This window comes from Dermochelys coriacea, chromosome 6 (assembly GCF_009764565.3).
Source record: "Dermochelys coriacea isolate rDerCor1 chromosome 6, rDerCor1.pri.v4, whole genome shotgun sequence".
Classification (NCBI taxonomy): Eukaryota; Metazoa; Chordata; order Testudines; family Dermochelyidae; genus Dermochelys; species Dermochelys coriacea.
Genome location: NC_050073.1, coordinates 118,006,750 through 118,033,150, shown reverse-complemented (window position 1 = coordinate 118,033,150; position 26,401 = coordinate 118,006,750). Strand labels below are relative to the sequence as shown.

Below are 26,401 nucleotides of genomic sequence, written 5' to 3'. Positions count from 1 at the left end.
AGACTCCTGAAGGAGACTTGCGGAATCTTAGGGAGCTGAGCCGTGACACTCAGCAGTGCTATCAAACAGTTGGGCTTATTAGTTGACCAGAACACAGCATACGATTATCACAGAGAAGTGAAAGGTTAAAGCATAGTCTATTTCGGGTAGCCAGAGCCCAGCCAGGCTGTAGTGAGTCCCATTGTTCAAACTCTGTCTCCCTCTCTGTCTGATCTCCTTTTGTCAGACTCCCAGCATGCCATTGACTGCTTCCCATAGCCAATGCTTAACTTACACCCCACCTCTTGCCCCCAGTCCTTTGTTCCTGAGCTAGGGAGATGCAGTTCAGTCGCCTTGATGAGAGGTAGGGAAGTCCATGTCTCTCTGGGTCGTTGGTTGCTAGGTGTCCATGTCTGTGTCCAGGCAATTGGATTTGCTATAGTCTTCTGAAGAGCTCCATTGATATGGGACCCAAGCCCCCAGACGGCTAGGCACTATTTATACTTATCTTAACCTACTCTGACAGCAAACTCCCTTTTCACCCGTAGTTAACAATGGAGCATATAGGGATAACTGAGGTACAGACAGGCTTCATAAAAATATTACAAAAAATTCCACTTTGTCACACCAATCCAGTACCATCAATTTCTATGCTGTTTTAAACTACTTTATTTCTAATCCCCAAGATGGGTACAGCCTGACCTAATTTGCTGTGATCCTACCAACTATGCCAGTTTATGGAACAAGGATAAAATGTTGTGGAATTTATATTTAATACCTTGTTACATCATAGAAGATTTTTTTTTCCTTAGAACAAACTTAGAGCTCTCTTTAAAAATACTAAATTTATAAAATCTCTCGGGATGTATTTGAAAAGAGCAAGACATATTTAAGTTAGAGATGGAAAAGATATTACCAATTATCTAATTCCTTTCTGCCAGGGCCATATTAATCACTGTCATAAGTGTAGGTAGATCTACACCATCCCAGTGAATGTTTCTGAATTTCCTGGGCGTAACTTTAGTTACAGGTCTAGTAGGTTTTAAAAGAAAAACAACCTAAGCTTTTGGTTTCCACGCTGTTCTCTCCCTTGCTAATGGCATTTGCTGTTACTGTGATCATATGGTATGTAAGTGTCTATCCAAGGGGAATACTGCAGGTTTGAATGAGCCGTATGTGTCACTTTACAGTAGCTCTGTTGCCTTTTACAGTCCAATTTTAAATGTGGCTTCTACCACTTACTGTGGAAAGTGTTCGGTTGCTTTTAAATTTGCTATTTTCTACATCTTTTTTGTTGTCTTTCGCCATTTTATTTTACTTCTCTCTGGATAGCTGATCACTACATTCTCAGTTTCTGCTCTCTATCTTCCCAAGCTGTTAATATATTTTGCAAGCATATAGTGCCTTCTGCTGAATGATTTGAAATGCCTTAATATCTATGGAAATAGAGGGTAATTTCCATTGTATAGGGAAGGAAGAACAAGGCCCAATTACAAGGTCTTGCAAAGTTTGTACCAGTACTAGGTTTAGAGCCCAGATTCCCTGACTACATGCTCATGTTATTTCCTTAAACTCGTCTTGTAATGCACCAAATGCTGTCAGTTTTTAAAGAACAGTATTTCCCTGCTGCTTCAATTAATTTAACTGTGGGAACTTAAGAGCTGTCCTAAACCAAATTACATATGTAACTGTGTTCTTCATCCTCACGCCCAAATACAAAAAGGATGCTAGGTTGTTCCCCGGGCAGTTTGCAGTCGTGGATGGGATGTGAGGGCTCAATTTTACTGCAGCATTCTGCAAACTCTGGGGGAGGAGTGGCAAATATAAATGGCAATATTACCTTCCCTACATTTTATTCCCAATAATATGCTATTCTCTAATGTAATGTTTATTAAATTATGAGAGAGGTATGGGAAGGTTAAGTAATCTGATTATTGGACCTTTTATGCAAAAGTAATTAATGGGTACAGGTGGGTCGGAAACAAAGAAAATAGGTTTCAGAGTAGCAGCCGTGTTAGTCTGTATTCGCAAAAAGAAAAGGAGTACTTGTGGCACTTAGAGAATAACCAAATTTACTGGAGCATAAGCTTTCGTGAGCTACAGCTCACTTCATCGGATGCATGTGTCGGATGCATACGATGAAGTGCGCTGTAGCTCATGAAAGCTTATGCTCATGCTCAAATAAATTGGTTAGTCTAAGGCTGCCCAAGTCCTCCTTTTCTTTTTGCGACATCCAGCCTACCACGGCTGCTACTCTGAAACCTGGCCTCGATAAAAATTAATGGCTGTATGAGGTTTTTCCTCCCTCATCAACTGCCTACCGCACTCGGGTAAGAGCAGTAAGGGGGGGCTGCGAAAAGATCTGGGCTCTCCTGAAGTGTGATCCGCTCTCTGGTCTCAGCGTAGCAGCCGGGGTAGTCTGTATTCGCAAAAAGAAAAGGCGGACTTGTGGCAACCTTAGAGACGAACACATTTATTAGAGCATAAGCTTCTCTACTCTGGTACTGCCTCTGGTACTGTCTCAATGTCTGGCCTTTAGCACCTCCCCTCTCTGTACTCCAGCCCCCCCTCGGTTGTAAGAGGGAGATGAGACTGACCAGCAACAGTCCCCCCGGCGGAGGGAGTCGGAGAAGGAAGTGGGGGCTCTTCCTAGAGCACGGGGCAGCTGTAAAAGGCGAACCGGGCACAGTTTCAGGCAGATTAACCCTGCCCCTGTGAGCTGCCGCAGCCACAGCGGTGCCGAGAAGGGGGACGCCGCCGACGCCGCCCACCAAGCCCCTCCGCCCTGCCCGCAGCCCAGCCCCCGGCCGGGGACAGAGGGGCCCGAGGAGACACGTCCCTTCCCGCTGTGTGGCGCTGGCAACAAAATTGGAGGCAAAGCCTCGAGCAAGCGGCTGCTCGGAGCCGTCTCCCTGCTGGGGAGCCCGGGGCTCCCGGGCACAGGCCAAGCCCCAGAAACCAGCCAAGGCCCGGGGGGGGGGAGTCGCCCGCCCTGGGGCTCGCAGGCACTGACCCGCCCCCCCCCAAAAAAACCCCAAAACAGCGGGGGGCAGGGGGAGAGTCTCCCCGGGCCTGAGTAGCCGGGGGCGGGGGGCTCTAGCCGAGTCCCGCTTCTCGGGGCTCCAGAGCGGGCCGGGGCCGCCCCCTTCTGCTCCTGCTGGCTGGGGCCTGCGGCCTCGCCCTGCGGAGAAACGCCCCCCCCTCCAGCACCCCTCCCCCCCCCGGGGGAGCTGCAAGCCCCGCCCCTGCGATGCAAGCCCCCCCCCAGCCCCTGCGGGCTCCCCCCTGGGGGGGCGCCGCGGGCCTCCCCCGCTCCCCAAGTGTGTGTGCGTTGGAGACCCTCCCCCTAGCAATGCCAGGCCTTGGTCCCACAGGGGGCGTGGGCAGGGAGGGAGCAGGGGGAACTGGGCTGAAGTGACCCCCCCCCCCCAGTCAAGTCTAAGGCCTGAGCCCCTTTGGCCTACAGCCCTTGGACCTTCCCTTTCCAACCCCCCCCCGCCCCCTTGAAAAAAAACAATTCCTGCCCCACATAAATCCCACTCCATCACCCCAGGTGGGATTTTCAAAGCTGCTTTAAATCACTTCTCAGCGGTGTCCTGTTTTCGTAAGTGCCCAGCAGCAGCACAGCTAGGGACAGGTAGCCGGACTCCTGTAGCGCGGACGCTTGCGACAGCAACTGACCGGCGGGGGGACCCCCGGCGCTGGAGTTAACCCACCTCACCGAGAGGCTAACGGAAGAATTCTCCTGTTGACCGAGTGGCAGCTACACTGGAGGTTAGGTTGACCTAGCTGCAAACGTTTTTCACAGCCCTGAGCGCCGTAGCTAAGTCGCTCTAATTTTTAAGTGTAGACCAGGCCTCAGGCACTTCGGAGCGTGAGCTCCACTGACTTCCAAAGGAGACTAGGCAATGTCTACACTGCCACTTCAGTGCTAAAACGGAAGTCGTTCAGGGGTGTGAAAAAACACCCCCCCTGAGCGACAAAAGTTTTAACCCTGTAAAGCGCCAGTATAGACAGTGCTTTATCTCCCAGCGATAAAGCTACCACCCCTCGTTTGGGGTGGGTTTTTTTTAATCGCCGGAAGAGCTCTCCGGCATCGATAAAGCGTGTCTATACTGCCCCCGTCACAGCGCTGCCGCACTGTAATGTGAGCAGTGTAGACATACCCTTAGTGCACCTAAGTGTGTAATAATTCACTTGAGAATGGGCCCTAGACTTCTAAAACACTTAAAGCCAAATTTCTAAAGGTATTCAGGTGCCTAAAGATGAAAATCCCACTAGAGGACTATCTACAATGCTGCTTATGCACCAAGGGAGTTAGGCACCTAGGTGGTTTGGAAAATCCCACAAGGCACCTAAATACCTTTACAAATCTTGGCCATAGGGTAACATTTTTAAAAGTGGCAAAGTGACTTAGGAGCAGAAGGCCATGGTTTTTTGAAAATATCACTCCAGATGCTTACTTGTTCTAAATTCTGTCTTGATCAAGAATTTCTGCAGAGTGTTTGTAGTCAAACATATGAGCTCATCAACAACATAAAACTGAAATGTAGCTTGGCTTTCTTCTGATCATGATTTGGTTTTTTAATTTGAAATATTTTGGTGTACTTAATAAAGTATCAACAAATATCTATATGGCAAATTCAACTCCCTGAGCATCTCTCATTTTAGAGAAGAGGTGACATGTTATAGAAAATGTAACAGGTCAGTTCAAGAAGAGTTTAAAATATTATAAATAAAAAAATTAGGTACAATTTACCTTTGTAGGTTTCTCTCATATCTCTGGTTCAGAGTAGCAGCCGTGTTAGTCTGTATTCGCAAAAAGAAAAGCAGTACTTGTGGCACCTTAGAGACTAACAAATTTATTAGAGCATAAGCTTTCGACGGCATCGATGAAGTGAGCTGTAGCTCACGAAAGCTTATGCTCTAATAAATTTGTTAGTCTCTAAGGTGCCACAAGTACTGCTTTTCTTTTTTCTCATATCTCTATCTTCCAATTATATCTGTTTTCATGTTAGAGTATCAGCACATTTTGGATGAGATAACACTAAAATGGAAAAAAAAACTTTGGAGAAGCAGACTTGACAATCTTTTTGGAGTTCTGAACTATTAAGCTTAGATGTTAAATGCACTATGTTACATTTACAGAAAGAAGAAAAGAACATGAAAAAGCTAAAGAGCATGATGCTGAGGTAAATCTTCAGTTTAAAAATCACTTAAACTTAGTAGAAAGAATACTAACTTAAAATTGAATGTCTTTTTGGTTGTACTGATCTGAACCAAAGCACAAAGGGGAATTAGGAACCCAACTCATTTGTGCCCTTGAAAATCTCCCCCTACACTGTGGAGAGGATTTATGGTCAAGTGTAGTACCTGAAATTAGTTTTTAACAAAAAGAAAAGGAGTACTTGTGGCACCTTAGAGACTAACAAATTTATTAGAGCATAAGCTTTCGTGAGCTACAGCTCACTTCATCGGATGCATTTGGTGGAAAAAACAGAGGAGAGATTTATATACACACACACAGAGAACATGAAACAATGGTTTATCATACACACTGTAAGGAGAGTGATCACTTAAGATAAGCCATCACCAACAGCAGGGGGGGAAGGAGGAAAACCTTTCATGGTGACAAGCAGGTAGGCTATTCCAGCAGTTAACAAGAATATCAGAGGAACAGTGGGGGGTGGGGTGGGGTGGGGTGGGTGGGGGGAGAAATACCATGGGGAAATAGTTTTACTTTGTGTAATGACTCATCCATTCCAGTCTCTATTCAAGCCAAACGAGAGCTGAGGAAGCGTTGTTCTAAGTCAGCCATAAAAATGTTGGCATACTGTGATGGCTTGTAGTCCATCTTTGTGTGGAATGTTGGTGTAGAGGGCTTCTACATCCATAGTGGCTAGGATGGTGTTTTTAGGAAGATCACCAATGGACTGTAGTTTCCTCAGGAAATCGGTGGTGTCTCGAAGATAGCTGGGAGTGCTGGTAACGAAGGGCCTGAGGAGGGAGTCTACATAGCCAGACAATCCTGCTGTCAGGGTGCCAATGCCCAACATTCCACACAAAGATGGACTACAAGCCGTCAGGAACAGTATCCCCGATACTGTCACGGCTAACCTGGTGGCAGAACTTTGTGACTTTGTCCTGACCCATAACTATTTCACATTTGGTGACAATGTATACCTTCAAATCAGCAGCACTGCGATGGGTACCCGCATGGCCCCACAGTATGCCAACATTTTTGTGGCTGACTTATAACAACGCTTCCTCAGCTCTCGTCCCCTCATGCCCCTCCTCACTGCGGTACATTGATGACATCTTCATCATCTGGACCCATGGAAAAGAAGCTCTTGAGGAATTCCACCATGATTTCAACAATTTCCATCCCACCATCAACCTCAGCCTGGACCAGTCCACACAAGAGAATCCACTTCCTGGACACTACGGTGCTAATAAGCGATGGTCACATAAACACCAACCCTATATCGGAAACCTACTGACCGCTATTTCCTACCTACATGCCTCTAGCTTTCATCCAGATCCTACCACTCGATCCATTGTCTACAGCCAAGTGCTACGATATAACCGCATTTGCTCCAACCCCTCAGACAGAGACAAACACCTACAAGATCTCTATCATGCATTCCTACAACTACAATACCCACCTGCTGAAGTGAAGAAACAGATTGACAGAGCCAGAAGAGTACCCAGAAGTCACCTACTACAGGACAGGCCCAAGAAAGAAAACAACAGAACGCCACTAGCCATCACCTTCAGCCCCCAACTAAAACCTCTCCAACGCATCATCAAGGATCTACAACCTATCCTGAAGGACGAGCCATCACTCTCTCAGATCTTGGGAGACAGACCAGTCCTTGCTTACAGACAGCCCCCCAATCTGAAGCAAATACTCACTAGTAACCACACACCACACAACAGAACCACTAACCCAGGAACCTATCCTTGCAACAAAGCCCGTTGCCAACTCTGTCCACATATCTATTCAGGGGATACCATCATAGGGCCTAATCACATCAGCCACACTATCAGAGGCTCGTTCACCTGCGCATCTACCAATGTGATATATGCCATCATGTGCCAGCAATGCCCCTCTGCCATGTACATTGGCCAAACTGGACAGTCTCTACGTAAAAGAATGAATGGACACAAATCAGACGTCAAGAATTATAACATTCAAAAACCAGTTGGAGAACACTTCAATCTCTCTGGTCACTCGATCACAGACCTAAGAGTGGCTATACTTCAACAAAAAAACTTCAAAACCAGACTCCAACGAGAGACTGCTGAATTGGAATTAATTTGCAAACTGGATACAATTAACTTAGGCTTGAATAGAGACTGGGAATGGATGAGTCATTACACAAGTAAAACTATTTCCCCATGGTATTTCTCCCTCCCACCCCACCCCCCACTGTTCCTCTGATTTTCTTGTTAACTGCTGGAATTAGCCTACCTTGTTTGTCACCATGAAAGGTTTTCCTCCTTCCCCCCCCTGCTGCTGGTGATGACTTATCTTAAGTGATCACTCTCCTTACAGTGTGTATGATAAACCCATTTTTTCATGTTCTCTGTGTGTGTGTGTATATAAATCTCTCCTCTGTTTTTTCCACCAAATGCATCCGATGAAGTGAGCTGTAGCTCACGAAAACTTATGCTCTAATAAATTTGTTAGTCTTTAAGGTGCCACAAGTACTCCTTTTCTTTTTGCGAATACAGACTAACATGGCTGCTACTCTGAAACCTGTAGTTTTTAACAATAACTGTTTCAAGATGACTGTGTCCTTTTAACTCTAAGACATATTTGAAACTAAAGTTGTTTTTGATTTAGTAAATTTGTAGCACACCTGCAGCTCACTTTTACATTCATAAAGTTCTGGCTAATCTTAATTTGTTAGAGAAAGTAGATATAGGCGAAGGGTACAATTATCCACCATTAGTAATTCCTCTCCTGCCTCACATCCCAAGGTGGGGGGATGTGAGGAGAGACTCATCTACCATGTATTTGTGGGCATTCCCATCCTTCACTACAGCCACATCCTCAGTCACTATTGATCTATTTTATCTTTATCATGAAGACAAAGCAATGTATTCACAAAAAAAAAAAAAAAGGAGTACTTTTGGCACCTTAGAGACTAACAAATTTATTTGAGCATAAACTTTCGTGAGCTACAGCTCACTTCATCGGATGCATGTAACTCACGAAAGCTTATGCTCAAATAAATTTGTTAGTCTCTAAGGTGCCAAAAGTACTCCTTTTCTTTTTGCGAATACAGACTAACACGGCTGTTACTCTGAAACAAAGCAATGTATGTATTCCAGAATTCAGTGCAGGGCGCAACCTTGGCTTGCAGAGCTATAATCTCCCTAAAGAGCAGCCACCGCCCTTCACCAACACCCATTTTTTACTAGCAGGCAGCACTGAAATCATTTTCACTAATATAGCAAGTTAAGATAATTCCCTATCCCAGACTACAGAACCCTGTCGTCAAACCTCCGAAGGGGTTTTTTTTGTTGTTTGGTATTTTTAAACAATATTGTTTTGGTCAACAGTCTGGGAAAAGCAAAATGACCCAGGGAGCGGAGGAGGGAAATCAAAGATATGTCAAGAAAAACAGTGACCTCCATAGGTTTGACAAATATAAGTCTAAATGGCAATTTACAAAACAGCACTGCAAATTAATCTTTTGAGAAATCTTTTTCATTACTACCAGTTTTCACAGTAACTACCGAGATGTCTTAGTTGCACTGATGCCTCTTATTTCTAAGCTAAAAATATTTTATAACATCTTTAGTTATGCGAGATGAAAAATATTGGAAGGGTACAGGAATTCTTTCTGCAAGAGGTGCAGCTGGGAGAACACTGGTTATCTAGAGGTAAGGGCATAAGCATGGGCTCTTGTCAACAGCTGCGCAGGATGTGTATTGCAGTTGGTTTTTTTTCACGTAAATTGCCTTGAAATGCTCAGCTGAAGTCGAGGTGCAGTATCATTTTAGCACAGACAAACTAAATTGTTTTGTCAGACCTCAAGCACATTGCATATGCAGAAGTCTGGCACTGTTTGCTCCACCTTATTTCAAGATGGTGGATAGCACGAGGCTTGATGCTGATACTGCTAGGAATTCCTACACTTGAAAGGGGGCGGGGAAGGAGGCAAAGGAAAGTGAAATTTCAATTAGTTTTGGAGAATTAAAAATTGGTACTGGATTACAAAGGATTAAAAGGTTTTTAAAGCAATGTCGTGAGTGGTTATAGAAGGCCTGAAAGTGAGCAACTAAAGAAGATTTCTAATACATCGCAACCATCTTCTCCTTCACCTTTCTCGCACTGCACCCTCCACCCCAAAGAGCTTTCCCTAAAAGATACAAACCCTGGCACTAGCCCAATCACTTAAAATTACTCCTCCTTTGTTCTGCCGAATTCAGGTGACCCCTCCATCAAGCAGTTATGGAAACTTGGGTTTCTGAATAAATGAATGCTTTTGCAGAAGGGGATCTACTTTCCTCAAATATTTGTCTTTTCATTGGAAAAAAACACAAAGGGTGGGGGAGCGGACAGTTTCTTTTTTGGGGTGGGAGAATGGTTTGAAAAGTAACATTTGCGGGGGGGGGGAGGGAATGTTTTCCAATCAACTCTAAAATTTAGTTAAAAATATGAATTTGCTTCAGGAGACCATAAGAAGAGCGTGGAGCACCTCACTAATGCTATTTCAGTGTGTGCACAGCCACATCAGCTACTGCAGGTCTTGCACAATACACTACCACCACAAGTCTTTGAGATGCTTATGCGGAGAGTACCGTATGCAAAACAAGTACGTATACTTTAAAAAAGTTAAAGAAGAAACTATTGGTGTTACATGTGCTGGACGCTATCTAGTCAGCAATATACATTGAAATAGATTGGGAGCTTGCAGTTTGTTTTGTAGAGAACCATTGTTTGTACAGTAAACGGTTGCACAACTGTATCTCAATTTTTAGAAATTGTCATTGATTTTCTGCACTTTGGAACTCTGGTTCCTGTGGCTGCTGAGGTAAATTGTTTAAGCCATAAATTGTCAGGAAAGGGTAATATTTAATAAGAAAGGAACCAATACAGAAGGCTAAAGCTGGAATGATTATGAAAAAAAGACTGAGCAGCATCTCTCTGCCTTTACGCTTCTAAAGAGTATTGGATTGAATACCAATAATTACTGGAATTTCAACTCAGTTCTTTAAGAGGACATGCCTGAAACTAAAGTTTGCACCAAATGGAATTTAGCAGCCAGATTGCTTAGTACAGTGGTTCTCAACCAGGGGTACACAAAAGCCTTCCAGGGGGCATATGAACTCATTTAGATTTTTACCTAATTTTACAACAGGCTGCATAAAAAGCACTAGCGGAGTTAGTACAAACTAAAATTTCATATACAATGATTTGTTTATATTGCTCTGTAAACAATACACTGAAATGTTAATACAATATTTATATTGCAATAGATTTTTTTCATAATTATATGGTAAAATGAGAAAGCAATTTTTAAATAGTGTGCTGTGACACTTTTGTATTTTTATGTCTGATTTTGTTAATTTTTAAGTGAGGTGAAACTTGAGGGTACACAAGACAAATCAGACTCTTGAAAGAGGTACAGTAGTTACTCCTGGTGGAATTCTGTGCCAAAAAAATTAAAAATTCTGCACACAGTATTTTAAAATTCTGCGTATTTTATTTGTAAAAATAATACAATACAATCACACCAGTTTCAATTATTTTTGGTCATTTATTTCAAAATACCTCTCAGCAAGTATGTCTAACAATACAACAAAAAAAATTCAGGAAATGTTTTTTGACAAGTAGATTCCTTACAAGGCATATTCATATAGAACTCTTCAGTAATAATTCATTTAAACCACAATACAGAACCATATTTCCCGCACCCCTTAGAAGCAGTGCAAAGGCTTGGGGGAGTCAGGGGTAATGGAGGAGCTGAGGGAGAGAGAAGTAAAGTACTGGTAAGGAGCCTGGGTGTGAACTTGAAGGGTTGTTGGGTAGGGGTGGGAAAAGTATGGAACAGGTTTTTGCGGGGTGGAAAGGGATTGTTAGGAAGCTTCCCCCATGCAGATCCTGGCTGACTCCTAGTTTCTCCTATTCGGTCAGTCACATCTGCCCATGTCCTATGTGTGTCTGTACCCTCACCCAGCCACTCCCCTGTCCTGTCTCTCTATACCTCTTCCCCCATCCCATGCGTCTCTGTACACCCACCTAACCACCCTGTGTCCCTGTACCTCCTCCCCGTCCCCTTATCTCTGTGACCCCACCCAGCCACTCTCCTGTCCCTATGTATTTCTGCACCTCCCTTCCCCCTGTGGCCATGCCTCCACTCCCATTCAGCCCCTGCCCCAGTCTGACCCCCTCAGAATTCCACACTGTCTGTCTCCCCATAGCTCCTGTCTCCTGACCTGGCATGACAAGCACTGCGAAGAAGGCAGCTCTTTCTCTTCCCCCTCTGGCAGGGAGCAGCAGCTTTGTTCTATTGCCACAGTGCCCTCTGGTGGGCAAAAGGCAGAACTACAGCAACATTTTGGCAGAAACTTTTTTCTGCACAAAAAATTAGAAATTGGAGGGGCTCATTAATTATGCATGCAGCATTGCAGAATTCCTCCAGGAGTAAGTAGTCTGAAAAGGGTGAGAGCCACTGGCTTAGTAGATACCTTTTTATTTATCAGTTAAAGTGAAAATAAAATGGAGACTGCCAGATCTTATTCACAGTAATACATCACAGTGGTTGTGTATAACTGAACAAAGCACAGAACATGTCTGTTTTCTACTCTGTTCAGAACAAGGCTATTTGATAATGAAATACCAATAAACTGTCATACTACTGCATTAACAATCAGATTCAAGAATTATATTCACTAATAAAATGATGTCAAAGAAACATTGTTTCCACCACCTTGAAAACACCAACATTTAATTTTCATAAATGCTCATGTTTTATCTCAGTGCTTATCAGCAGAAGATGTCATCTTGTGAGCACCTTATATATTCTACTGGCATTCCCTCAAAGGAGAAGTATGCTGGGTAGCCTAGTAGTATTGAAATAATAAGTCATGTATCATGTAATAAACATGAGATCAGGAGTAACCTTTGGATTACTTCTTTCCTGTGGGGGAAGTATGCAGTAGTAGTTCTGGGAGTGAATGCTGCTAATTAACATGCTCCTGTGCCACTCATGTAGGGGGGAAAAAAAAGTAGGCCAAAATCAACATTGGGATAAACTGGTAGAACTTTGAAATCAATGGAATTGTGCCAACTTGCATGTGTTTTTTTTTTTTTTTATAGCAGCTGTCTACCCTCATACCATAAAAGGCAAGTGCTACAGACTCTAGAACTATGGGGTCAAGAAGTCACTAAGTCCAGCCCCCTCTGCTGAGGGAGGCCCAAGTAAACCTAGACTATCAATGACAGGTGTTTATCCTACTTGTTTTTAAAAACTTTTAATGATGGGAATTCAACCACCTCTCTTGGAAGCCTATTCCAGAACTTAACTACCCTAATAGTTAGAAAGTTTTTTAATATCTAACCTAAATCTCCCTTGCTACAGATTAAGCCAATTATTTCTTGTCCTACCCTTCAGTAGACATGGAGAACAATCCATCACCATTCTCTTTATAACAGCCCTTAACGTATTTGAAGACTTATCAGGTCCCTGCTCAGTCTTCTTTTTTGAAAGACTAAACATGCCCAGTTTTTTTAATCTTTCGTCAGAAGTCAGGTATTCTAAACCTTGTATTATTTTTGTTACTCTCCTTTGGACTCTCTCCAATTTGTCCACATCTTCCCTGAAGTGTGATACCCAGAATTGGACACAGTACTCCAACTGAGGCCTCACCAGTGCAGAGTAGAGCAGGACAGTTACCTTCTGTATCTTACATAGAATCATAGAATATCAGGGTTGGAAGGGACCTCAGGAGATCATCTAGTCCAACCCCCTGCTCAAAGCAGGACCAATCCCCAATTTTTGCCCCAAATGGCCCCCTCAGGGATTGAACTCACAACCCTGGGTTTAGCAAGCTAATGCTCAAACCACACATACGACAGGCCTGTTAATAAAGCGAGCACGTTAGCCTTTTTTTGCAACTGTATCACAATATTAACTAATTCAGTTTTTTATCCAGTATAACTATGACAGCGAATCATTGACAACTACTCGTTGAGTATAGTCTTTCAACCAGTTGTGTAACCACGTTATAGTAAAATTTCATGTAGACAATGTTTTCCTAGTTTGCTTATGAGAATGGGATATGGAACTTTATCAAGAGCCTTATCTACTGCTCCCCACCATCTATTAGGCCAGTAATCTTATCAAAAAAGGAAATTAGGTTGGTTTGGCATGATTTGTACTTGACAAATCCATGCTGACTATTCCTTACAACTGTATTATCCTATGACAGCCATTTGCCCTGGGGAGCATAGGGGAAGACTGCTGGTTAGGGAAGGCGCTTGCTCTAGCCATTCTCAAATGGGCGAGAAGATGAGACAAGGAGATGATAAAGGCTTTCTCAGAATAAAAAGAAATAACTATTCACATGTCCCTAGCCGATGAGGTAATTAGTCACTAACTCTTATCTGTTTGTCAGCGACTTCAAGCAGCACTGAATGAGCAGGACTGTGCGGAAGATGAGAAGGAATGAGAGATGGCAACAATGTTAAGGCAGGACTCTAGCCATCTAGCCTATAAACCCTTGTTTGGAAAGAAAATGCATACAAAACTGAACAGTTTCCATTTATTGTACTTTGATTAAATAAAAAGATTTTGAAGACATTTTTGTATATATTTCTGTACAGCACTTTTTGCATTAAAATTAACAGTCGTAGTGGAAGAAACAAAAAAATGGTCCTCTCCCTCCCCTGCCCCTAATGTAGTGACCAGCATAACCAGTCTGCAGGCCTCTAGAAATGGTTGTATCAACATTATTCCATTGCACAGTAAAAAAGGACCTCAGAAATAGACTCTGTTCGCCAGCTGGCCATTACCAACTCTTGGTAGAGCCCATAATTGTTTCCCCAATGGTTTCCACGTGCCAAACGGTCTCTGAAACTCTGTTGTGAGCTGGTGGACACACCCACAACCTCCATTTGTAATCCAGCAAATGTTGGCACTGCATTAAAGCAAGGTTGGAATAGAATTATCTTTTGTTTAACGAGGTTGCCCAAGAAGTCCTGCTTTGGCAGCTAGAGCTTCATTCTGCTGAATATGATACTCCTGAAATCTCATGGATATCCTCTGCGTCATTTTTAAATATTTCTGTAGGCAGTGTTCTGAGCACGTCATCTACAGGAAAAAGGAGACACAGAAGGACCACAACAATGATTAAAGGAAAAACTGACTGAAGACAGTTTATGGTGGCATATGACTAGGTGAATACACTCGTGTCCTATGCTTATGATGCCTTTAGCCCCATGATCACTGCCCAGCCGGTTCCTGATGGGAAAAAAACGTCAAGTTTAGTTTTCAAGGAAAATATGAAAAGCTGAGTTTTCTTTTGACATTCATCCAATGGAAAACTACCCTAGAGAATCTTTTAAAAATTAAAGAAGTCATTATGTCTCCCTTATCCCTACGATCCTCTGAAATAAAATCTATAGTCTCCTACCTTATGGCAAAGGCCAATATTACATCAGTTGCTATTTCTTTAAAAATTCTGTTTGACCCACCTTCTGCCCATGGCAGCCAAACATGGCCTACTATATCCCCTGTTTATCCTAGGCTTCTATTGGGATCCCTCCAACTAAATGTATCTACCACTTATGGTGTGTACTCAGAGAACTTTTCCTAGGGTTGCTGAAATTATTCTTGTGATTCTGTGGCTCAGTTGGCTGGGATGGTAGTAAAAGTACTATGCCCATTCCATGTTCTGCACTGCATCACTTTTGCAAAATTGGTTTTACCAATCTACAGCACGTAGATTTCCAAAGCTACTCCTGGGGCAGTGTTGCAATGTTAGACAGCTAGCACGTCCCTACAGCCCACTGCTTCCCGCAGCTCCCATTGGCCGGGAACGACGAATCGCGGCCATTGGGAGCTGCGGGGGGGAGGGGGGACGCCGTGCCTGTGGACGGTCAACGTAAACAAAATGTCTCGCGGTCCACCTTTGGATTACCCTGATGGACAACATGCCGAAGGTTGCTGACCCCTGCATTATATGATGCTCCCAAACTAGCTGTCATTATCAAAAATGAACTGATAGTTACAGTGAAAGCATACCAAACTTAGAAACAAAGGGAACAGGACCAGTTTGCATCATTACCGATAAACTAGGAGTTGTTTTGATCATGTTTAGAATTTAGAAATGGGGAAAGAAGGTCTAAACTGTTGTTGTCATCTGGACATCAGCCACCTGGTAAAACCTGTTGAGCAGGAGTGAACTCTAGCTAAATAACTACAATGAGGGAGCCTGTAACAGTTCCAAACCATTGCTCCCAGAGGGTGTAGTATTCAGGGGATGGTACCTTGGGAAGGCTAGACTTGCACAAGGGGTTGCTGTGTGGAAAAGTGATCAAAGATGAATTTTAAAAAAATTGTGGCATTGCTCACAGGAGATTCCTGGAAGCTTTTGATTTTTACTTAATATGAAACTAAAACTTGAATAGGAATGTATGAATTGCCATACCAGATCAGACCAGTGGTTCATCTAATACAGTATCCTGTTTCCAATAGTGGCCAGTGCCAGATGCTTCACAAGAAGGTGCAAGAAACCCTGTAATGGACAATAACGTAATAAACTGTCCATAAAGAAAGTTTCTCCCTAATCCCCATCTGTTAATGATTAGCTCATGTCCTGCAGCATGGGGGTTCCTTTACAGAGTACAGAAGAAAAATGGCTAGCTACAGGTTGCTGTTTATATCCAAAAATCTTAAAAGACTCTACAGACACGATCCATCAGGATTCTCATCAGCAGAACTCCCATTAAGAAGTTTTATCCCTGAGTGGTAGCAGGATAAGGTACAAGTCTGACCTTCCCAAGGCACTGGATATCACACCACCCCTGCAGGCTATAAATGTTACCTCCAAAACATTTCAGTTAGTTCCTTTAATTGCACAGGAGGTGAACCACCCATACGGCTAAAACAATTCAAAAATGATTCATGCTTTAAAAGTGCCTCCAAAAATACACAAAAAAGATGGGAAGATGGGAAACACCCTCCAAAGAGGATGATACCAAACTCTGAGGGAAAGTGAGTGAGCATTCCAGGAGATTCTCTCTTCAGAGAAGTAGATTACAGGTGGGTAATTTTCCCTTCTCTAAAGAATTCTCATTCTTATAGAAAGAAAAGGAGTACTTGTGGCACCTTAGAGACTAACAAATTTATTAGAGCATAAGCTTTCGTGAGCTATAGCTCACTTCATCGAATGCATTTGGTGGAAAAAACATCCGATGAAGTGAGCTGTAGCTCACGAAAGCTTATGCTCTAATAAATTTGTTAGTCTCTAAGGTGCCACAAGTACTCCTTTTCTTTCTATAAGAATGAGAATTCTTTAGAGAAGGGAAAATTACCCTTTTCTTTTTGCGAATACAGAATAACACGGCTGCTACTCATTTTTATAGAGTAAGAGGCTCTAGGAATGCCCCAGAACAAAATATGTTGTTGCTGCTTGTTGCAGCATTACAAGGCCAATGCCAACACCGAAAACAGGGAGGCTATCTGCATATATGTGAAGAAAATAAGGAGGAAGATACTGCCCTCGAAGGTCTGATGTGCAATGTCCTGTAAAGTGCCTGGCATGCACTTAGTCCTGCAGCTACTAGCCTCAGGGGTCAACATTTTTCAAAAGCTGTGATGTGGGAGATCTATTGTTTGCATGCAAGGGAGCTAAGATGAAAGAGGGAGAATCCAATCAGAATGACATCTGCACAGAAACAGAACCACAAATATATCATTGTCTCTTCAGTTAACATTTCTCACCTGCAAGCTGCATACATATTGAAGAGCTATAAACTCTTGTAGGTTAGTTTTAACTAATTTTTGATCAGATCAAAACTTGCAAAGCTGCTTATCAAATTCAAACATCATCATACAGCATTTCCACAAAAGAGAAACCCAACACACACAATAAGGGCATACCTCTTCTGATTTAACCTCCCTGCTAGTGAAATCTTTCACACAATCCAGGAAACAGGTTTCTGTAAGTTTATTGTATGTCCCAAGAAACTCCTTGAACTGTAACAAATTGAACAGACATTCAATATTAAAAGAAAAGAAGACATTTTCAAACTTTTCCCATGTACAGTTTGCAATAGCTGCATGTACCATTCAGTGACATTAACAGAACAGACTACTCATTTAAAGTGACAAGTCACCAGAGGTAATTTAGTATCAATTCAATAACATCATTTGATGCTGACAGCTATTGTTCACCTAGATCAGATACTATTCCATGTCTGTTGATTTGCTGATGATTAAAATAATAAAATCTTTGCTACCTTAATACTGTTCCCAATTAATAAAAGAAGTTAAGATACAACTCAGGCAACATTTTACTTGGTAACTAACTGGGGGGGGAAAAGCTACATTTCATATATGCATGCTAATAACTTCCCTACCTTTGAAAATAAAATGCTTAAACCTCTTGAAACCTCATAAAACTCCATTGCTAAGCTTCAGTGTGTTAAGGTAATGCAAGCTTCTCAAAACCGTCATTTATTAATACAGTACAGCATCTTACCTGTTTGATCTGATCAGATTCTGATATTTGCCCAGCCATATTCTATTGGTCTGCAATCAGCCACCTAATTTTAAGATAACATTTGTGTCATAATTCACACCAAAACACATATACAAGAAATATAACATTTGAAGGCTGAATAAAACTCTGGCCCTTCTGTAAGCGTAGCCAGACATAACTGTGGTTGCAAAGAAACAAGAATAAGTGGCTACTGTGTCTTAAGTTCCCAGCATGATCTACATCTAACAAAATACTACAAGGACAGGCTTACATGTGATTTAAAGGAACAACTTCTGGTTAAATTTGGCTCAAATTTTACATCTTATAAAAATAAAGTTTTATAAAATCGAAAACCAATAGAAATGATGCTATGATTTGTAAAGTTCCAATAGAAATAGTTTGTTGGTTTTGGGTTTTTTTAGCAGCCTCCTGCAATGGCTATAACAGAAGAGTCTTGTTTTAATAATCTAATTTCTTACCTATTACAAATAACCCCTTAATGAGTGACATGATTCTCACTGACTGTATCCATTTAAATGGAAGCTATCAAGTTGAAATGTAGTCAGTTAAAAAAAATGTCCAACATAGGGTCAGATACCACACCTTTTCAAGTCCCCCTGCCAGTTTTTGTAATTACATTTTTCTATTTCAAATAGTAGAGAAGAGCAATATTAAAGAAAAATCCAAACAGGTGAAACACATTATAGGGAAAACAGCAAAACTAGCTACAAGAGCTGTCAGATACACAAAGTAAAACGGGGGGAGGGGCGGGGGGGGAGGAAGAGACCTCTAGTTACCTTTCAGTTATAGCAACACTTGGATAAAAGAAACAGCGCTCTATAGTATTCTAGATTGATTAAATTAATTCCACCCCCACCACTTCTTAGAAACCAGCTCATGTTTTTAAAACATTTATTGTTTTAGTCATTAGAAAAACAGTAAAACTACAAATGCTTGTGCCAGTGAATCTAGTGAGTTAAATATAAGGGATTATGAAGAAGAAATAAAAATAGCATTAAAAAAGAAATGAACAACAGGTGAGGAAAAGTGAAAGTATGAACACTAATGGAGTCTACGAAGAAAGAATTTAAGAAGGGACCTTCAAAGACAAAGAAATTCCTTATACAGTGTGGTAAACAAGTTAAGACTTGAGACTTTCTAGGAGAGAATAGTTTTGGTGTCTGCAATTCAAGAAGAATGTTGGTAAATTGGAGAGGGTTCACAGAAGAGCCACAAGAATCATTAAAGGATTAATAATGATTAATACATGCCTTGAAGTGGACTCAAGGAGCTCAACCTATTTAATTTAAAGAGAAAATTAAGAGGTGACTTGATCAGTCTCTAATACCTACATGGGGGACAAATATTTGACAATGGACTCTTCAATCCTGCAGAGAAAGGTATAACATGATCCACTGGCTGCAAGTTGAAGCTAGACAAATTGAGATTGGAAAACACAGTGCAGATTTTCAACAGTGAGGGTAATTAACCATTCAAACAGTTTACCAAGGGACATGGTAGATTCTCCATCACTGGCAACTTTTAAATCAAGATTGGATGTTTTTCTGAATATGCTCTTGGAATTATTTTAGGGAAGTTCTATGGCTGTGATCATCTAGTCTGGCTTCCTGTATAACACAATGGTCCTTTCTGGCCTTGGAATCGATGAATCTATATATACTGAAAGCTGTTGCCTTCCTTCCCCCAATTCATACATTGCCTGAGGCTCACTGCTATCCCTCGGTGAAATTAACATTAAAAATTGAAAAATCAAATGCAGTAACACTATAAGCAAATCACACACACGAAGTTCTCACTAAATCCTCTCCACTCACACCTCTTCTGACAGGGCTCAAGTAAACAGATGAACTTTGCAGCATGTCCTAAGATTAACAGACTCTGAGGTGGTCTATGCTTAAAAGTTTTGCCAACATAACTATGTTGGAAGGGATGGAATTTTTTTGCCACATAGTTGTGCCAGTAAAAGCCCTAGTGGAGATGCAGCTATACTAGGTGTTTTTTTACTGGTATAGCTTATTTTTGTTCCTGCTACAGTTGCATCTACACTAGAGGGGTTTTGCCCCTTTAAATTAGTGAAAGTGGCAAAACTTTAACTGCAGATGAGGCCTCTGGATCAGGCATATCAAGGCTGGTGTGGTGGTGGGAAGAAAGAAAAGGAAAGTGAATTACAGAGTCAAAGGCTCTCCACCGAGAACATCCTACCCCAGGCCTCCAACGTACAAATCTGAGAACTGTTAGCTCAAATGTCTGAGTAGATCTCAGCTGTCAATGTTGAGCATGGGAGAAGAAGCGCTCTCAGATACCAAGAAACCAAATCAAATGGCTCTATAGATTAGAACCTTGACTTGCACCTGAAAACAAATTAGAAGCTAGTACGAATGTAATATGTTCTCTATGTAAAACTTCACTAAGAAAGTGGACTGTGTTCTACATTAGCTTAAATCTGATCATTAGGTAAAGGTGTTTAAAAAAAATAATCTAAACTGGAGATGGCACACACAGATAGATGGCGACATCTGCATCAGATAGGAATGAGTGCAACTGCCTAGCCGAGCACAAGTTTAAAGAATGAAATATCTAAAAATCTATCATGGCATACCACCTAAAAGCTGGCTGCTTAACAATGAGCAATGCCAAACTGAGCTTTATTAAAAGCACATGCCTGGGGTGGAGGGTACAAGGTATATATTTGGAGCCACCTTCAGCCTAGTAAAGTCAGAACCAAGGTAGCTCATTATCAGGGAGTGTTAAAACCCCCCCGAGAAACAGAAAACTCCTGTGTCCCCACCAGGGCGCAAAAAGCTAATGGCCTCAACTCCTAGCACTGCCTCTTCCCCACATTTTGTATTCCGTTTATCTTTTTTATTTAATCAGACTTGATGGCCTGCCATTTTGTCACTTACTTAATGAGATTAGAACTGATGATTTAGTAAACTGAAGTTCCAGAAAACCTTTGCAGCTGTACTTGAGAAATAATTTTCCTTTAGAAGTTAACACAACAGCACTGTCTGACCGTAAATGTCTCTGAAGCACAAATCTGTTGCCCTTACTTTTATGCCTTCCATACCGTGGGCAGTACATTAATATGGCTCTACTGCATGTCTTCAGTGGCTATCACTGCTAGTTGGCCTTATACCTCCAAAATATACCGTCTGGTATATTAAGGTATGTTTACATTATCTGGTTCTAGTTCTTCACATCTGGTCTTTGAGACTAAAGGAAGAATAATAAAATAAGCCATTTCTGCCTGAATTTTAGAATCTGTCTGAAGTGTTAAATCACAGCAGTAATGGCTAAACTTCTTACGTGGCAGCTCAAAGCACTCAGAACATGTCAGGTACAACTCTTGTACTAGCCCAGCCTCAAGATGGTAGAGGACTGCTTTGGGCTAAACATGACTGAAAAACTAGGTGCTGTGTTTTTTTTAACATGAGTAACCTCAGGGGAAGGCAGATAGCCAATATATAAACAACTACACACAAGGCTGCATATGGTTAGACTACACAGCTGCATGCCCCAAGTGCCCTGGACAACCAGGGATGTGCAAATACCTAGGAAAATATCACTTGTTAAAATGCTACAGAGTTGCTATTAACATTTTCAATATATCAAAAGCCATTTTCAGTGTTTTTTTAAAGTAAGAACAAAAATAGTTGAGAGTTAAAAGTTTGTTACTGTTAAGTGTAAAAGCTTTCCTTCCCCTATGATCCCCTTTCCAAAGGTAACAGACCTTGAGCCTGTTAGATCCTAATGCCTGTACACATGGCATTCCCAGCCTCTCCAGCTTTGCTTTAGAAACTGAAAAAATGCTCTGAAGTTCCCTTCTGTGGGCTGCCACTCCCATTGCCATGGAAACAGCTGATCTCCAGGTAATCATAGCTTTAAGAAACCTGCTTTCTTTTTATAAAAACAGTGATTGGGTTAAAGCTTCCCAGCCAGAGCTGAGCCAATCACTTCTCTGTTTCCATGGCATGGGAGCAGCAGCAAGCACCACAGTTGTCAGAACTTCTCTAAAATTTCACAAGCGTGGGAATCCAATTTTCCCAGCTGAATATAGGGCCTTTAAGAGGCAATAGGCTCCTGAGCACAACTGTTCTGAGTAGTTTACTTTGCTGGAACATTTGATTCTCCTTACTGTCAGACTGAGACTGTGTGGCTAAAATCCCGGCAGTGCTGATCGATGTGAGCTATTATATGTGAAATGTGCAGAAATTTACAGTGTCATGAGGAGGCTAATTGTTCACCAAGATAATCAGCATCAGTGGCCATTACCTAATCTAGAGGTTTGAAATCACTGGGAGCTGGATGGACCCCCTAGTCTATTCTTCTGTATGAAGCCAAATAACAGTTTTATTGACAGACTATATAATCATGGCTTGTTATGAAGGTCCAGCATTTGAGCAAGCTCCAACTGTTACCTGAATTTATGTTACTCCTGGAACTACCACATAGGTCCAACAGTAACACTTCTGTAACGGGCCCACTGCAGGAGTGGAGAGGGTTCATTGTAAATGTATATATTTTTCATGGAGGGGAAGACTGGGGAGAAGAAGACTGTCAAATCACAGAAGTGTGTTAAAATTGGATAGTCTGGTAAGTAAGGATCATGCAGTTAAGAGTTGTCATGCTGGAGCTGAATTTAAGAACTTGTTTTTAATCGGTTGAGGTAGAGCTTCAGAAATGCTTTTATTGAACCTAATCAAAGTACAACTACACAGAAAACCACTAGGACAGAGAGTAATTCACACTAAAATTAAACCAAGGCTGTGATAACACAAGACCCAAGAAATTCTGTGTTAAATGTTGGTGTACTTTAGGACTTCCAACAGTAGGCCCAACTAACACATCAAAGAAACGGCTTTGGAGCTCCCTCTTGTGCTTGAGTCATGTCACATGTCATCTGTATCTTTGAATTACTTTGTATTGTTTTATTTCAAACTTTTGTCATGCTCTTAATGTAGTTACCATGCATAAAATATTTTTATTCTACATAATTCACAAATTATACTCAGACACTGCATGGATCATTAATTACAATCCAGTGCACAAGGTCAATGGGCCAGATTCAGCCCTGAAGTAAAGTCCATTAAGGAGCTGTGTGTGATTTCTTCCACTAAGTTCAACAAGTTCAGAGCTGAATTTGGCTTAGTGAGGCTGAATGTTAGAGATCTATTAGAAACATCTTGAACAAATTCTAAGCATATGCAATGTCGTTTAAAAAAATGAAACAGCTCCTCGACTTTTTCCCTTGGGTGGTCTCCAATGAAAGTACTGACCAGGCCTGACCCCACTTATCTGGTGATCTGATGAGGTCACAGCCCAAGGTGGAAAAGCTTCAGGTAAGGGAGATTTATCTTAATCCCTTCTTCCTGATATTTTACTGTGTCCTTCAGGTCTCACCTTCAACAATACATTCATTTCTTTGTGTTCACCGAGCCAAATTCCAGCCTGATACAAGTGGATAAAATGCCAATGAAACCCATTGTTTCATGTTCTCTGTGTGTGTGTGTGTGTGTGTGTATATAAATCTCTCCTCTGTTTTTTCCACCAAATGCATCCGATGAAGTGAGCTGTAGCTCACGAAAGCTTATGCTCTAATAAATTTGTTAGTCTCTAAGGTGCCACAAGTACTCCTTTTCTTTTTGCGAATACAGACTAACACGGCTGCTACTCTGAAATGAAGTCTGTGCAGACAGGTGAAAGGAGTCTGAATTTGGCCCATTTTTCCATCCCATTCCCAATTAGTTATTCCATACATTTATTATCTTTTGTGTGAAGTAGTTGTTCTGCCTGGAATTCCCTATTTGTCCTAGCTTTGAAATTGCATCCTTTCGTTTCTGAATCTCTTACCAGGGTAATATCAAATATATCAATCCCTTTTATGAATTTTGAAAGCCTGTCTCAGGTCGCCTTGAAGTCTCTTCTCTTGAATCAAGAATAAGTCCAACAGACTAACTTTTCCTCACAATTTACATTCTTCAGACAGACTATTTTTTGGTCCTGCTGAACCCTGCATCTCCTTCAAATGCAATAATATGCTTCCTGTTGCGGAGTAAAAAGTATCGATCAATGCAGACATCTTACACATTACTTTTTTGCTTCCGACCTTGAGCTGATTATATTAGTAATGTCTTTTTTATGCTCTCAGCTACCATAGAGCTAATACACTAGATGTCCAGATTTCTCCAGAAGGGATAAACAGATAGTGTGGTGTAGCCATAAAAACTATTCTGATATATGGCTGTATTGTGGAAAAAGCTGCTACATGGATGCATCTCCTCCATGTTTGTTGTAAATGAGTCTCATGAAAGTATGTTATGAACTGGTTACAAAAACAGTTGTAATTGTGGAGTGCCGAAACGAGAACTGTAAATAAGGCTTGTGAAGATGCAAAGAGGACTGATAACACAAATTATGAAAATCCATTCTTAAAGTATTGTATTGAGAACCATCATGGCCTAGTGGATAAAGCACAGGACTTGGGACTCAGAAGACCTGGGTTCTATTTTCAGCTCTGCCACGACATTGCTGGGTAGTCTTGGGCAAATCATTTTACATCCCTGTTTCCCTCAGTTTCCCTGTCTGTAAAACAGGGACAAAAATACTCTGACCTTTGTACTTTGAGATCTATGAATGAAAATCACAATGCAAGAGCTAGATATTAGTGAGAACAGCAGTATGAAGCCATAGCAGGGCCTGGTCAAGTAGAGATTTAATATCTGAGAAAGTCTATTGCTAGAGATATTTAAGGGCTGACATATTCTTCCTAAAATAGCCAATCTGTGAGCTCTTTGAATTACAATCTGAATGTTTTAGTTAGTGGAAGGAGACAGCAAATTTCTCAAATGGAAGAGAAAACATTTTCCTTCATTTTTATTACTTAGGTTGTTTTTACCCAATTCCCTAAAATTAAACACACGTTATCATAGATACAGACTCATAGACTTTAAGGTCATAAGGGATCATCATGATTATCTTCTAGTCTGATCTCCTTCACGTTGCAGGCCACAGACCCTCACCCACTCACTCCTGACATATAGAATGCTAAATGGAATTTTTTAGGAAATTATTAAAATGTACCATAAAAGTAAATAACCATGAGATAACTAGTGTATTTTGGAGAAGTTCTCTGGGCTGTAGTCATAAAGGAGGTCAGACTAGATGATCACAGTGGCCCCTTTTGGTCTTAGAGTACATGACCTTGATAGTAAATTATTACAAAGCTCTTACGCTTGTAAACCTATCTTGGGATATCACATTTATTTCCATGCTACTGGGAGAGCCTCAAAGCCCTGGTGCACCAAGGACCCTCCTATCCTTAGCCTCTGGAAAATAATAGTCTAGTCTCCACTGGGCTCTAATACTTTGGTCTAATGTTGAGTGTAGTGTGCGGGTGTTGTTGGCCTATGATATATAGCAGGTCAGGCTAAATGATGGAGTGGTGCCTTCTGGCCTTAAACTCTATGACCGTGACTACATTTACACCAATTCTTCAAAACGCTAAATCTATTTGAGGGTTTTAGATCACCCCTGTAGCACCTGCCACATAAAACTGCTACCCACAGCAAAGTTTCTCGTGGTCCCTATGGAGTCTTTGTTGCTTCTCCCTTTTCAGGCTGAAAATCTAATCTTCTCTGAAGGTTTCTGCCAGAGCCCGATCCCCTGGGCAGCCAGTCTGTTCCCTCGGTGACATGAGCCGTACACCCGGGCCGCAGCCACATTAGGGGAAGGAAGGTCACTGCTGGGAGTCCCAGCGGAGAGCCCGAGCCACCACCTGGTGCCAAGGACACGCGAGGAGGGGGCGATGGAGAGCGAGCCCGGCAGCGCCCTGAGCCTCCCCCAGGACCGACCTCCCTGCCCTGACATTGGCCCCCGGCAAGGGGGCAGCCCCACCGCCCCGGGGAAACTGAGGCACGGGCTCCCACCCCAGTCACACAGTCAGGGCCAAGGATGGAACCCAGGAGTCCTGACAGCCAGGCCCGCTCCCCTACTCACCCGCTCTGCGCCCAGCGCCTCTCAACACGTGGGAGAACCGGCAGCCTCAGCTCCTCCTTCCGCCCCGCAAATTCGCTACGTTTCCCGCCCGCCGCGTGGAGACGAATCGGCGCATAGGGATCCGCTGATAGATTTACCTTCGCCCGCGGAACAGGGTGGTGTAGCATTGTAAAGTGTCCCCCATGTCCCGGAAGTGCCTGGGGGCCCACACAGTGCGGCGGGGACCGCCATACCGGAACACGATGCTCCCGGAGTACAGAGCTGAACCACAGGCAGCTATTACAGCATTATAGCGGGGAACGGTTGGTTGTATCGCGTGCTTGTTCCACCCGGACAGTAAAGAACGGGGACCGCGCAGCAGGAGTGAATGACCTTCCCGTGGGAGGCAGCTTTACGCATGCGCCCTGGATATGCGGCGTCTCGCGCGCAAGACCGAATCTCTTCATCTTGATTCTGAGCTCCCGGGAGCCTGTCGGAGCCAGCGCATGCGCGGTGCTACCCGGGAAAGGATTGGGCAAGCTAGCGCCGCTGGGTTGGAAGCGGCGGGAGTCGGGGGGTGGGTAAGCTGGTGTTGTTACCATGGTAACTAGCAGTTCCGGTGGCTGCTGGGAAGGGGTTGAATGAGGGTGTGCTGTAGCTTCCAGGGAAAACGGGGCGAGGGCACCCTGCACCCCAAGGTGGG

The 26,401-nt window shown here is 42.5% G+C and overlaps 3 protein-coding genes across 8 annotated transcripts in view; 2 read left to right on the top strand and 1 right to left on the bottom strand.

The window, feature by feature from the left end:
* Positions 1-317: 317 nt before the first annotated feature.
* On the top strand, positions 318-13,799 carry TOMM20L (translocase of outer mitochondrial membrane 20 like). Its single transcript, XM_038406111.2, has 6 exons — positions 318-343; positions 3,737-3,753; positions 5,128-5,171; positions 8,793-8,874; positions 9,667-9,809; positions 13,615-13,799. Exons 1-6 carry the CDS (start codon positions 318-320, stop codon positions 13,666-13,668), a joined length of 366 nt encoding a protein of 121 aa, XP_038262039.2. The 3' UTR covers positions 13,669-13,799.
* A 132-nt stretch (positions 13,800-13,931) lies between these two features.
* TIMM9 (translocase of inner mitochondrial membrane 9) lies at positions 13,932-26,073 on the bottom strand. 2 transcript variants are annotated; one of them, XM_043516010.1, is made up of 5 exons: positions 25,720-25,792; positions 22,143-22,207; positions 17,704-17,767; positions 17,103-17,198; positions 13,932-14,309 (listed from the first exon to the last, which is right to left on the bottom strand). In XM_043516010.1, exons 3-5 carry the CDS (start codon positions 17,740-17,742, stop codon positions 14,175-14,177), a joined length of 270 nt encoding a protein of 89 aa, XP_043371945.1. In that variant the 5' UTR covers positions 17,743-17,767; positions 22,143-22,207; positions 25,720-25,792; the 3' UTR covers positions 13,932-14,174. The 2 variants fall into 2 exon arrangements, with proteins under 2 accessions (XP_043371945.1, XP_038261060.1); XM_038405132.2 differs by lacking the exon at positions 22,143-22,207 and having other exon boundaries at positions 25,720-26,073.
* The window catches only part of KIAA0586 (KIAA0586 ortholog), a 133,902-nt gene continuing 133,527 nt past the window's right edge, over positions 26,027-26,401 (top strand). For 2 of the 5 annotated variants that reach the window (XM_043516007.1, XM_043516006.1), the window contains exon 1: positions 26,027-26,301. The gene's annotated coding sequence lies outside the window, so the exon portion shown is untranslated. Of the gene's footprint in view, positions 26,397-26,401 lie in introns of all 5 variants that reach the window. The other 3 variants (XM_038405118.2, XM_043516005.1, XM_038405112.2) reach the window with 3 other exon arrangements.